A 13,312-nucleotide genomic window follows, 5' to 3' on the forward strand; every position below is an offset into this window, starting at 1 on the left:
GAGAGTGTGGGTTTCCCATTATTTCGTGATGTAGTGTACTGTTTGAGTGCTTTTTTTTGATTTTTGTGTTTGTTTTCTTTACTCCGTCTCTAGGCCTTGACTGGGAGTTTATAATTCAGATCGACAGGTTTACCAGTCAGGTGTTTGGATGCTGGGAATCAGTCTGGTCCGAATGAGAAGCCGGCAGCGTTTCTTTCACACGTTCAAATCTGACTAACTTCACTTGTTCGCTGTCGCCTTCGCAAAAAACATTTGTTGTGGCTCCGCTCCATCACGCCAGCGTTAATGGCTTTCAGGGGTGATTTATGCATTTAATGCCATTTCATCCTTTTCTGGTCTCCCTTTCCATTTTGGACCTTCTAAGCGTCTATTTCATTTACATTTGATTCGTTACATCACAGTCAGAGGTATCAATAGCTCAGATTACCGTGCCCGATGCATTATGGTAATCGTAGTTATTTAGACATTGGTACAATACCACGCGGTATGCCTCCGTGTAAATATTGGAAAATATTGTAATCAGTGTGAAGCTCATAAGAGGAGTGTAGCAATGCTTGTTTGAAAGTATTTTCGTAAAAACTCGATATATTTTTTAACCAGCCGTGCCTGTCGCCTGGAGTCCGATTTGCGAAGGCTAACCTTTGGAGATGACATCCTCAATACATTTCTCTTCTTCGATACATCCAGCCAGTAGCTTAGCAAGGATGTCATGGGCCCCGGTGCAGGCAAGTCAATGGTCCCTTTGACTCCCATTGGCAGCAATGTACAGCAGTTAACTGGCTTCAAGGGACCCCGTTGCCACTGCATGGGCTACGCCCGAGTCCATCTACAGCCCGCACTACTTACAGCGGTTCATGGAACTAGTTAACGGTGCTACACGTTGCATGCAGATTGTTTAATTATTTGTGTGCTACACACAATGCAGGACAAGAAAGCAGCCTGCGGACATACCCAGCGCTGGATGAAAGATGCAACTTATTCCACAGAAGGCAACCTGGAAAGGGACCTGGCTCATTCCTTGAGGGTTCACGGGGATTCCCCCTCGGGAATCTTTATCCCTCTGTGATCTTTGGGAGCATTGTTTGGAAAAAATGATGCCACGGGGTGGTGTATACATCGCATTTTAAGTATGTTGGCTAAAAATGGGTTTACAGGCTGTTCTGAAGAGGTGCTAATTTAGTATTCTGCAACTTTATAAATAGTCACAGAGCTTAGAAGCATGTTTTCTCTATCACAGCAAAACTGCCCGCCCCTTTGAGAAGATTGTGCACCTGCTAATTACACTGTGCTGACTACGTGAGTATATTTTTTTGCATAGTGGAATAAGCCCCTGTATGATACAGCGTGCCCCAATTTTAATATTGATGTAACCCATGGCACTAGACAATGCTGGCAATAGGTCTCGCATTTGCGAGAGATTAAGCTATTGGCATTGTAAATGACAATGCCATTTATTTATCCGTTTTCAAAACCAACACATGAATAAAAATGTTGTCATTTCCAATGCCAATAGCTCTAACTTTTGCAGAGGCGAGACCGTTGCATTGTAAATGCTTGTTCTTTGAAGACTTTGGGGAATGCGGGGTGGGTGGAATTTTATGGATTCACGCAGATTCCAGAACTTTACACCACAGAAATGTGAGGAAAGTGTTTTTTTTTCTTTCTTTTTTTTACAACTTTTGAGGTTTGCAATGGATCCTGGGTAACAGAACATTGTAAGAGCCAGACAAGTCACCCCATCCTGGATTCTCCTGGGTGTCTAATTTTAAAAAATGTATAGGTTTGATAGGTTTCCCTAGGTGCCGGCAGAGCTAGGGTTCAAATTCTATAGCTAGGCACTTTGCAAAAAAGAGGTCAGTTTTCACTGTAAAAATAGTGTGTCCATGTTTCATTTTAAGCCATTTCCAGTCGCAGGCACTAGGCCTAACCCCACAAGTGAGGTACCATTTTTATCGGGAGACCTGGGGTACCGCTGGGTGGTATTTAAACACAGAATTGTAGAGCACCTGTTAATACCTTTTGACTTTCGATGCATTTCTGCCTTCCAAATGAGACAATGTGTAAAAAATACGTCACTTTGAAAAATGGCCTATAATTCTCATGCTAGTATGGGTACTACTGTTTCTAAACTCTATATTTTGTTCCAATTTCTGAAATACATAGGTGTCTTTCATAACAGTTTTTCCATGTTATATTTTCCCAAATTAATAACTCTATACCCGGTACATAATAAAAAACCATTACAAGATGCTGCTCAGTAATTGGCTCTGGGTTGGTCGAGTTCTTGGTGAACCTACAAGTCCTATATATCCCCACAACCAGAAAGGTCCAGCGGATGTAACGGTATATTGCTTTTAAACAGCTGTCATAATTAGAAGAAGTTACCGGTGAAAACGTGGTCACGTGGCTGATTTTTTTTCAACTAATTTTCAATTTTTCCTATATGCAACTGTTAGTTTCTATAAAGAAACCTTGATGGATCTGCAGAAATGACCCCTTGCTGAATTGAGAATGGTCTACTTTTCTGAAATGTATAGCTTTTCAGGATCTATTTATTATTGCTTTCATACCCATTTCCACCATTAACTGGAAGAAGGTTGAAAGCACCAAAAATAGCAAAAATAGGCAGTCCCAGTAAAATGCTAAAACTGTGTAAAAAATGTTGGTTTTCTGACCGGTCTGCTTGTCCCTAAAAGCTGGGAAAATGGCTATTTCATCCCCACTAACCCTTTGTTGATACCATTTGCAGGGTAAAAAAAGATGCTTTCATTTGCAGCACTTTGTTCCCCCCAAAAACAAAATGTTGCTGTATTTTCGCTAATTTCTGGGTCCCCTCCAGGGGAATCCACAAACCCTGGTTATCTTTAGAATCCCTGTGATGTTGGAAGAAAGGGACACAAATTTGGCGTGGATACCTTAAGTGGTCAAAAAAGTTACAAGGGCATAAACGCGAACTACCCCATATAGCCAAAAAAAGGCTTCGCAAGGGGCGGGGGGAAAGGCCTATAATTAGTATTTTTTGTATCTAAGACAAACGCACACTTGTTGAAATGTGCATATACATGGCCATCATAATTTCACAGTATGGTTGCAGAAATGCGTAATTACATTGCACCTCCCTCCTAGTCATTGCAGCCTTTTAGACCAGACCTTGGACATGGATGTTTTTTTTATTTCTGTTTGTCAATCATTTTCTGCTTCATGGCAAGCGGTCAACCTATCCCCCACACTGGAAGAGTACTTCAAGGAGTTTGGACAATTGTAATGACCTTTGTCTTGTTGCTTAAGTCTACAAACTTAAGTTAGTTTCTATAAAGAAACCTTGATGGATCTGCAGAAATGACCCCTTGCTGAATTGAGAATGGTCTACTTTTCTGAAATGTATAGCTTTTCAGGATCTATTTATTATTGCTTTCATACCCATTTCCACCATTAACTGGAAGAAGGTTGAAAGCACCAAAAATAGCAAAAATAGGCAGTCCCAGTAAAATGCTAAAACTGTGTAAAAAATGTTGGTTTTCTGACCGGTCTGCTTGTCCCTAAAAGCTGGGAAAATGGCTATTTCATCCCCACTAACCCTTTGTTGATACCATTTGCAGGGTAAAAAAAGATGCTTTCATTTGCAGCACTTTGTTCCCCCCAAAAACAAAATGTTGCTGTATTTTCGCTAATTTCTGGGTCCCCTCCAGGGGAATCCACAAACCCTGGTTATCTTTAGAATCCCTGTGATGTTGGAAGAAAGGGACACAAATTTGGCGTGGATACCTTAAGTGGTCAAAAAAGTTACAAGGGCATAAACGCGAACTACCCCATATAGCCAAAAAAAGGCTTCGCAAGGGGCGGGGGGAAAGGCCTATAATTAGTATTTTTTGTATCTAAGACAAACGCACACTTGTTGAAATGTGCATATACATGGCCATCATAATTTCACAGTATGGTTGCAGAAATGCGTAATTACATTGCACCTCCCTCCTAGTCATTGCAGCCTTTTAGACCAGACCTTGGACATGGATGTTTTTTTTATTTCTGTTTGTCAATCATTTTCTGCTTCATGGCAAGCGGTCAACCTATCCCCCACACTGGAAGAGTACTTCAAGGAGTTTGGACAATTGTAATGACCTTTGTCTTGTTGCTTAAGTCTACAAACTTAAGTTCCTTTTCGAAATATATATTTTTTTAATTCGGAGTTGGAAGGGCCGGGGAATCAAACAAGGTACTTACAAGTTGATTGTGTTGTTCTCAATTGCTAATTCTTGCCCCTTCCATGTTGTTTTTGACTCTTTACAAAATACACGGCTGCAAAAGTAAATTTGTCACTGACTGGAATTTGGCACCGCAGCTTCCTGGAGTTGTTGGTATCTCCGGACTTCACAAAATGACGGAAGTCTACTTATATTAATGTATGTAGTGCATATTCCAACCTGGTTTCAGAGCGCTGCCCAGTAGTAATCAAAAACAGGCCAGACGATAGTAGCACTGAGTATTGAAAAAATAATGCAAGGTGAGCGCAGTGAATATACATTAGGTGAGGGAACAGCAACGAACCTCACATATTTAGTTGCAAACGAGTACGAGCAATAAAGCTGTGAAGTTACATTGAACAGTCAGGACAAAAAGCAGCAAATCGGCCATTTAGCTTATTAGCAGCAGCAGCAGCAGCAGCAAGCACATGTTGGCAGTAACCTTATACACACATTGTTAAGCTGAGTACAAATATGAAATGTCTAGTACAATTGAAGGTAAAGTAGATAAAGGAAGGGAACACAACTCAGGAGACGGTCAACAGCATCTTCAAAGAGAAAACGGTAAATATAGTGAGTTAATAGACTAAAATAAGAGCTTAGACCTGCAAGCATTTAGAACACAGAGGAGGGAGGTGCATTAAATGGTGCGTCTTAATCATGAGATTAAGCAGCCTGTTGCATATGTTTAGCCTTGGAGCAGTTCTTAAATTGGATAATTATGAAAAGGTGTGTTCTTGATATGAGAATGAAGGCCATTTATGATTATGCCTAAGAAATATGCCTAAGTGTGTTAAGTAGAGATGTGTAATTTTTTTATCTCGCCTGGTTAGATTTAGAATATGGACAAAGCACAATTGATTAGACTTGTCATCTATTACAAAATGGGTGTTTTTCTTATTTATTGCACATATCAGTATATTTAATTTTATCGGTTAAGTTTATTGTAGACTATTGGAATAAATTGACTTCATAAGATCTTCACATTTCAAGGCAAATGCAAGGCAGAAACTAAGCTTGTGATTTCGTCATGGCTGTAGTTCGTTTTGATAAAGGATCCTTTTTAGAGTCATGAAGATTATTTCAAGTAGACATATAATGTATAAGCCTTCTTGTCATTAACGATAATTGCAACACTAAAGACCTTAATTGTTATTTCTTGTACTCACTTTCTCCCTTCTAAAACTATAGCAGTCCGCCGTGGCATAGTCCTAACATCACTTCCTCCACACTCACTGTTTGTATTCTCTTTTTGCAGTTGTCCTAATTCAGTATTGGTGTGTTCGCTCAATGGTTTTCCCTTGCTTACCTTCACTTCCAGTATTTTATTATGGTTTTACTTAATAGTTTCTGTAAATATGTTAAACTTGTTGCACAGCACTGTGCTCTGCAGCCTGCATGAGTATTATTTTGTAAGCCTCTTACGAGTTTTCTTCTCTTTCCCTTTTTTCCTATGCAGAGACGCTCCCCTCCGAGCCGCCGTTCACGCAAAATCTTGGATGAAAACTTGCGAATAACTGTTGGTAATAACTTTTACCTCACAGGCACACCTGACCAGAATAGCAAACCTGATGTACTTGATTCGTTAATGAGTAGCACAGCTTATTTGCACAGGTAATTCAAAGCTCACACCTATTGTGGTGATGACCTGCCATTTAACCTTTTTCCAGAATGCCGTTATTCGTGGGCAACACCATATTGTGAGAATAAATGTTTATCTAATCCTAGCTCCTGAAGACCTTTATTATTTTCTGCTTTTCCTTCCCTCAATAATAGTTCTGTAGTACGGGATCTCTGTGTATAGTCATAATCTAGTGAATAGTCCCGCCCATGTGCGTGGACCCCGGAGCAATCAAAAATAATCTCTTAAGTTGTCCAAAAAATGCAGAACTGCACAGACACTTAAGAGAGAATTTAAAGACCGATAATGCAGCCTATATCCACAGGCTACACTGTCCAGTACTTCAACTAGAAATTCCACCAAAAATCCACAAACCGCACAGCCTGTCCAGATTTCTCCACAGTGAAAAACCTTGCCTTTACCAGCAAAACCCTCTGAAATGATAGAGAGGAAGGAGTGGACAGACAAGCCCCATAGGCTGCCATTATGTGGCTCAGAACAGGAAACTGTGCCTTTAAGAGAACTTTCCAGAACACTCTCAGTATCCCAGAATGCACTGCAGGTCCCTTTTACTTTCAGTTCTTTTTTCCGGCTCCTGCAAGCAGGACCCTGGTGCATTGAGCTCTCCCTTTTCAAGGGTTTATTGGTGATTTTTTCACTTTTTCAAAGTTTTTAGTGCTTTCATTGAAGGACTTTGGTGTTTTTCTTCCTTGTGTGTGTCTTGGTCACTCTTTTATTTGTCTAGATGCCTGCTTTGTTTGACAAATGCCCAGAGTGTCTGAGGAAGAAGGCCAAGTCGGACCCACATGAGGTGTGCATTGTCTGCCTTCCCTCATCTCGTGTCCCAGAGGAGTGTGGCATCTGCCAGACACTATCCACCATGACCCTGAGAGAGAGGATGAAGATCATGCTCCAAGGCCTGGAAGATAGGAGACTGCAGGCACAAGGTGGGTCTGGGCATGCTTCATCTGCCCGTGCTGAGGCCTCTGGGGGCTCCCCAGAGGCAGGAACGCCAGCAAACGTCCTATTTCTCCGCCGACGTCGATAGCATCAACGGCGTCGAGAGGGATGACAGCAGTCTGTTCCCCGTCTCCCCAGGGCTCTGGGTTAAAGCAGTGTCGACGTTTGACGTCGAGGGGACTGACGAGTCCGCCGCCGAGATCGCCGTCGACGGTGTCATCGTCGACGTCGAAGGAGTTCGGCCCGGCGTCGGTGCTCGCTGTCGAGGCGACACTGCCGCTCGCCGTCTGCGAAAAGGAGGAGGTCGGCGTCGAGGGGATCCTCGACGTCGAGGAGGACGTCGAAGACTCGCAGGCGGTCGACGTCGAGGAGACGTTCGACGTCCAGATGGCGTTCACCGTCGAGAAGGCGTTCGACGTCACGAAGGAGTTCGACGTCACGAAGCAGACGCTCGACGTCGAGAGGTCGACGGTTGCCGTCAAGGAAGAGACGTTCGTCGTCCAGACGCGGTTCAACATCGAGGCGAGGGCGCTGGTCGACGTCGGGACGGTGTTCCTCGGCGTCGAGACAACGTTCTTCGACGCCGAAGAAGCGCAGAAGGAGTTCTGGCGCCAGGAGTCCCTCTGGGTCCGCTGGGGCGCCTTGGCGACGTTCTCCAATAGTCCAATAGGAGACACTGCCTCTGCATCGCCTCCGCCTAGGAAGAAGAGGGAGTCACAGGGCTCTGTGTACTCCGAGGTATATACACCCACCAAGCCAAGATCGGCTACCCTTCCTCCTCCCTTGCCCAAGGAACCTCCGCCACGGAATCCCACTCCGCCTCTGCTTCCACCTCTGGTTCCCCCTCATGGTCATCCTCTGCTACCTCCTCGAGGACTGCCTCCGGTTCCGCCGAGGTCGGTTTCGCTGCCACGGTACCTGACGCCTCCTAAGGGGACTCCTCAGCCGAGGGTCCCGGTCAGGCCGTAGTCTCCTGCTCCTGTGAGACCTGCGGAGCGTCTGAAGCCGAGGAGATCGCGCTCTCGTTCCGGACGGAGGGAGAGATCACGGAGTGGTCGCCGGTCGTCGACAAGATCAAGGCGACGCCACAGGAGGCGCAGATCGAGATCCCGCACGGGCTCCTCTGGGACCAGGGACTACTCGCCGACTTAGTTGGAATCCCCAGGGACGAGGGTGTCGCCAGTGGACGACATCGTCTCATTCCAAGTCGTTCTGCTGAGGGGTGCGGCTAAGTTGGGCATCACGGTGACGGTGCCCACTCCCACGATGTCCGTGATTTTTGAGACGCTACATAAAAACCACTTGTCTCGGCCGTTACTACCCCTAGTACCAGGATTGGTAGAGCCCACTCAGGAGTTGTTTCTCACTCCGGCGGTGACCAAGGCGGCTCCCTCCAGGCTCCTCAAGAAGTACCGGGCTCCGGATTCTGACCCGGCCTTTCTCAGGATGGATCCGCCACCGGACTCTGTCATAGTGACAGCTGCTAGGAAGCAGCATTCCACCACCCCGTCGTCCACGGTACCTCCTGATAAGGAGAGCCGCTGGTTAGACTCGGCTGGCAGGAAGGTCTGTGGGACGGCGTCTACTGCAATGAAGGCTGCAAGTGCCGCGGCTTTGCTAGGGCGATATGATCGAGCCCTGTGGGAATCCCTCCAGCAATTCACTGAGCTCCTTCCTCGAGAGAAGAAAGAGGACTTCCAAGACATTCTCAATGAGGGACTATTGGTGTCCAACCAAGTCATCAGCGCGGCTGCTGATGTGTCCCTTCTGGCGGCGCATGGATATTGCCATGGTGTCAACCAACGGCGCCACGCCTGGCTTCGTCTTACATCCCTCAAGCCAGAGGCCCAACAACGGGTGGCCAACCTGCCTTTCTCGGGGGAAACCCTATTTGGAAAGCATGCAGATGACGAAATGGCCCGCATGAAAGCGGAGGCCGAGACCCTGACGGCTGTCGGGTTGGAGAAGCCCAAGGAGAAGAAGACCTACCGCCCGTTCCAGAGACGTTCAGGGCACAAGGCAGAGGGAGAGGGCAGGCTTCGGGACAGCAACAGCAACAACAGCAGCAGCAGTTCCGGAGGCCCTTCCAGAAGCGCCAGAAGGGCAGACGCCAGCAGTCCGCAGCGGCGAACAAGGGCCCGGCTGGGTCTAGGCCCTGAGCAGTTACTTCCCCTACATCCGTTACCCACTCCGGTGGGGGGAAGCGTTCAATTTTTTCTGGCAGAGTGGAAAAAAATAACTCAGGACACGTGGGTGCTGAATATTGTTTGCAATGGATACAGTCTTCGGTTCACCATCCCGCCTCCAGCGATTCCATCGGTCAGCTTGCAGTTTCAGCTGCACGAGCTCCAGGCGGAGGCCGATACCCTGTTAAGGAAAAGGGCGATAGAAGACGTACCTCTGTCTCAAAGGGGAAGAGGTCTGTACTCCCGGTTCTTTCTGGTTCGCAAGAAGGACAAGAACGAGTTCAGGCCCATTCTGGATTTGCGACAGGCAAACAAGTGGATTCGCAGAGAGAAATTTTGCATGCTGTCGTTGCATCAGATTTATCCTTAGCTGCAACAGGGAGACTGGCTATGTGCTATAGACCTACAGGATGCGTACTTCCATGTGCCCATTGCACACAAACACGGGAAGTTCCTGCGATTCCAAGTCGGCGCCAATCATTATCAGTACACAGTAATGCCATTCGGGCTGAAGTCTGAGCCCAGAACATTCTCGAGTGCATGGCAGTGGTAGCTGCACACCTGAGGAAGAACAAGGTGTTTGTCTACCCGTACCTAGACGATTGGTTGATCAAGGCCTCCTCCTTCTCGGAAGCTCATGCGCACTTCCAGAAGACGTGCGTTCTCTTGAACAAGCTGGGGTTGCACATCAACATGTCCAAGTCTGTCCCGACTCCGGTCCAGTGCATACAGTACTTGGGAGCCTCCATCAATACGCTGTGAGCAAGTGTTTCTCCTTCGGAGGGGAGACGATTATCACTCCTTCGGAAGACTCAGGCTCTTATGACCGCTCCATCTATAACAGTGAGGACGGTGTCTTCTCTACTGGGGTCGATGGCCTCTTGTATCTTCCTCACGCCACACGCACGGCTGCACATGAGACCATTGCAGGAGTGCTTGGAGGATCAGTGGGATCAGAGGAAAGGATCTTGGGACGACAAGATACGACTGTCTCTGCATGCTCTTCAGTCTCTGAAGTGGTGGTGTTCAGCGGAGAATCTCCTCAGAGGGGTTCCCTTCCACAAGGACATTCCCACACAGACTATCGTGACGGATGCGTCTCTCCACGGCTGGGGGGCGCACTCCGGAGACTTACAGATACAAGGAACGTGGTCCCAGATGGAGTCCACGTATCACATCAATTTCCTGGTACTCAGAGCTGGTCACCTGGCACCCTAGGCGTTTGTTACGTCCTTCCAGACCAACTCTCTGCTTGTACAGACGGACAATACGACCACGATGTATTATCTCAACAAGCAGGGGGGCTCGAGATCGCGCACTCTGTCGCAGGAGGCGCAGGCGATCTGGCACTGGCTTCTAGCCAGGGGACTGACGAGAACGGCTACCCATCTACCAGGTGTGCAGAATGTTCAGGCTGACGCACTGAGCAGACTGATTCAGGAAAACCACGAGTGGGTCATAAACAACGAAGTACTAGGAGAAGTCTTCGCAAGGTGGGGGACTCCAGACGTAGATCTGTTCACCACCGCCGAAAACAGCAAATACCGAGACTTCGCTCCAGGTACTACCAGCAGGGGACGCTGGGGAATGCGTTATGGATCAACTGGTCGAACAGCTTTCTGTACGCATTTCCACCCATTCCCCTGATTCCGGCGGTGCTCATCAAGCTGTCCCATTCCAGGGCGCGGATGATCCTGATTGCCCCGGAATGGCCCAGGCAGTGGTGGTTCATGGACCTGCTTCACCGGTCTCTCCTTCCTCACTTTCGGCTGCCGTGCCGGCCGGACCTTCTCACGAAGTTCGGGGGGCAGATGTTGCACCCCAACCTCTCGTCTTTGAGTTTGGCGGCATGGCTCCTGAGATAGTGCAATATTACCATTTGAATCTACCAGAAGATTGTATGGACATACTGAAGGAGGCTAAGCGACCTTCCACTAGGACTTCCTATGCTTACAAGTGGAAGAGGTTCTGCATCTGGTGCAAGTCCAAGAACTATGAACCAACGACATGTAAGGAAGATGTCATCCTTCCGTATCTTCTACATTTGGCGCAGTCTGGCCTTAATGTCCATTCCATTAAGGTGCATCTCGCTGCGCTGACTGCCTACAGGAAATGCCCTTCACAGACTTCCTTCTTCCAGATCCCTGTGATCAAGGACTTTTTGGAAGGCTTGAAGAAAGTGTTCCCTCCTGTCCGGCTTCCTTCGCCTTCATGGGAATTAAATGTGGTGCTGTCAAGATTGATGAAGGAGCGTTTTGAACCTATTCATAAGGCTTCGTTGCAGTCCCTGTCCTGGAAGGCGGCATTCCTCGTGGCCATCACATCGGCCCGCAGGGTGAGTGAAATTCAGGCGTTGTGTTGCCAAGAAACTTCTACTGTATTTCATGCGGCTAAGGTTGTTATGCGTACTCACCCTAAATTTCTTACGAAAGTTATCTCCGATTTCCATGTTAACCAGACCATAACTTTACCTACGTTTTTTCAGAATCCTTCATCTCCAGCGGAAAGGTCTCTGCATTCCCTGGATGTCAGGAGGGTGTTGAAATTTTATCTGGATAAAACCAAAGATATTCGTAGGTCAGACCAATTGTTTATCAGTTATGGATCAGTCAGGACCGGTCTTGCTACCTCAAAACAGTCCATTTCGAGGTGGATTGTGTCCTGTATACAATTGTGTTACCAGAAGGCTAATAAGACCTTAGGGGGTAAACCTAAGGCTCATTCCACCAGGGACAAAGCTGCCACGACTGCTTTGCTATGTAATGTTCCGATTGCAGAAATCTGCAAGGCAGCCACTTGGAAGTCGGTCCATACCTTTGCTAAGCATTACTGTCTGGATACTGATGCCAGGACAGACGCTCAGGTTGGGCAGGCTTCGCTGCGAAATCTGTTCGCACAGTAGTGGTGTTTGTAGGAGAGTGGGGTCTGCAATCCTATGGTCACCCCAGATTTTTGCTTTTTGCTTCACTGGTTTACGACTTTCCCTGGCTGTGGGCCTGCTAATCAGACCCACAGCCTAGCTGTTCTCTCTCTAAATTGACAACCATGTACTTTAGGTGCATTTACCAATTGGTACTGGGCCACCTTATCAGTCCCTGTACCCAGGGCATAGGTGTACCCAGGGCCTACCAGGGGCTGAAGCATGTATTATGCCACCCCTGACTGGCCATCTAAATCTGACACAACTGGCTGCACGACAGCTGGGGCAAGGTGGTGTAATCACCCTTTGCTGTAGATATAGTGTACCTATATCTAACCCTAAAATGGACACATATATTCCTATCAGTCACTCCTATGGAAGGCCTTATCAATCCTGAAGGTAGAGTGCTTGGAATTATGTGAGATGGTGCTCTGGCATGAGCTGAGCCCGTTTGCAGCTTGCGGAACCAAGTCCTAATAGCTGTTCCATGATAATGCTATACCATATACTCTTAAGTGCATTATCAACCTCGCGGTTAAATGCTAACTCTGGTATAACATTATCAAAACATGTCGAGTAAGGTGTCATACGATTTGGAATACTACCCCCTCGCCAATTCTGGCGACGGGGGTAGCATTCCACCCTTCTAGAGGGACACGACATGTATGTAACTGTGAACCCCGGTTAAAGTTAACTCGAGCCTCAGCATCACAAAATGGATGCTGCCACCACAGACACAAGTCTGACCTCCTGCTGCTGGGAGTCCTTCCAGCGAGGATGACTTGGACAAAGGGTTTCCTACCTTGGGAGGTGCTAGCACCACCCCAGACAGGATTTTGTGTATTGAGGTAGGGAGGCCTGAAAGGAATGAGACATGCCTGGGGCACACAAGGTGCCCTGTGCATACACTGGTTCAAACCAGTTGCTGGGGCATCCCAGCCCCAGCTCTGGCGAGAAACCGGACAAAGGATAGGGGGTGTAACCACCCCCCTTCCTGGTCCCACCCAGGGGAGGGACCTAGTCAGTAGTGCAGCCCCCTTTAAAGGTAGGAGCTGGTCCCATTCCAAATTAGATTATCCTGAACTATTCATCAAGAAGAAACTCTGGCCTTCGACGTTCTGCTCCACAGAAGACTGAAGAATCTCCCTTGTGGACAAGGAGTGTCCACCCTGCAACTGCAGGCACCATCAAGCGTCCAGCGGCTTCACTTTGTCGTCTTCCCTCGAGGATCCAGACTTCAGAGCCTGACGAGACCCGGATTCCCAGACTTCTCCGACCTCAACCTACATCTTCAGCAAAGCTGAGACCCGTGGGTGCGAGCAGACACGTGGGACCGGCCATCTTGAACGAACCTGCACTTAGCTTCCAGCACGACTGCCGAGGT

The 13,312-nt window shown here is 47.4% G+C and overlaps 1 protein-coding gene across 1 annotated transcript in view; it reads left to right on the plus strand.

The window, feature by feature from the left end:
* LOC144762288 (uncharacterized) overlaps positions 1–13,312 on the plus strand; it is a 373,848-nt gene that overhangs the window by 62,960 nt on the left and 297,576 nt on the right. Inside the window, exon 2 of the mRNA XM_078647428.1 lies at positions 5,701–5,855. Coding sequence (XP_078503554.1) covers positions 5,701–5,855 — 155 coding nt within the window. The remainder of the gene's footprint in view (positions 1–5,700; positions 5,856–13,312) is intronic.

Source organism: Lissotriton helveticus, chromosome 6 (assembly GCF_964261635.1).
Source record: "Lissotriton helveticus chromosome 6, aLisHel1.1, whole genome shotgun sequence".
In the NCBI taxonomy this organism is placed as follows: Eukaryota; Metazoa; Chordata; class Amphibia; order Caudata; family Salamandridae; genus Lissotriton; species Lissotriton helveticus.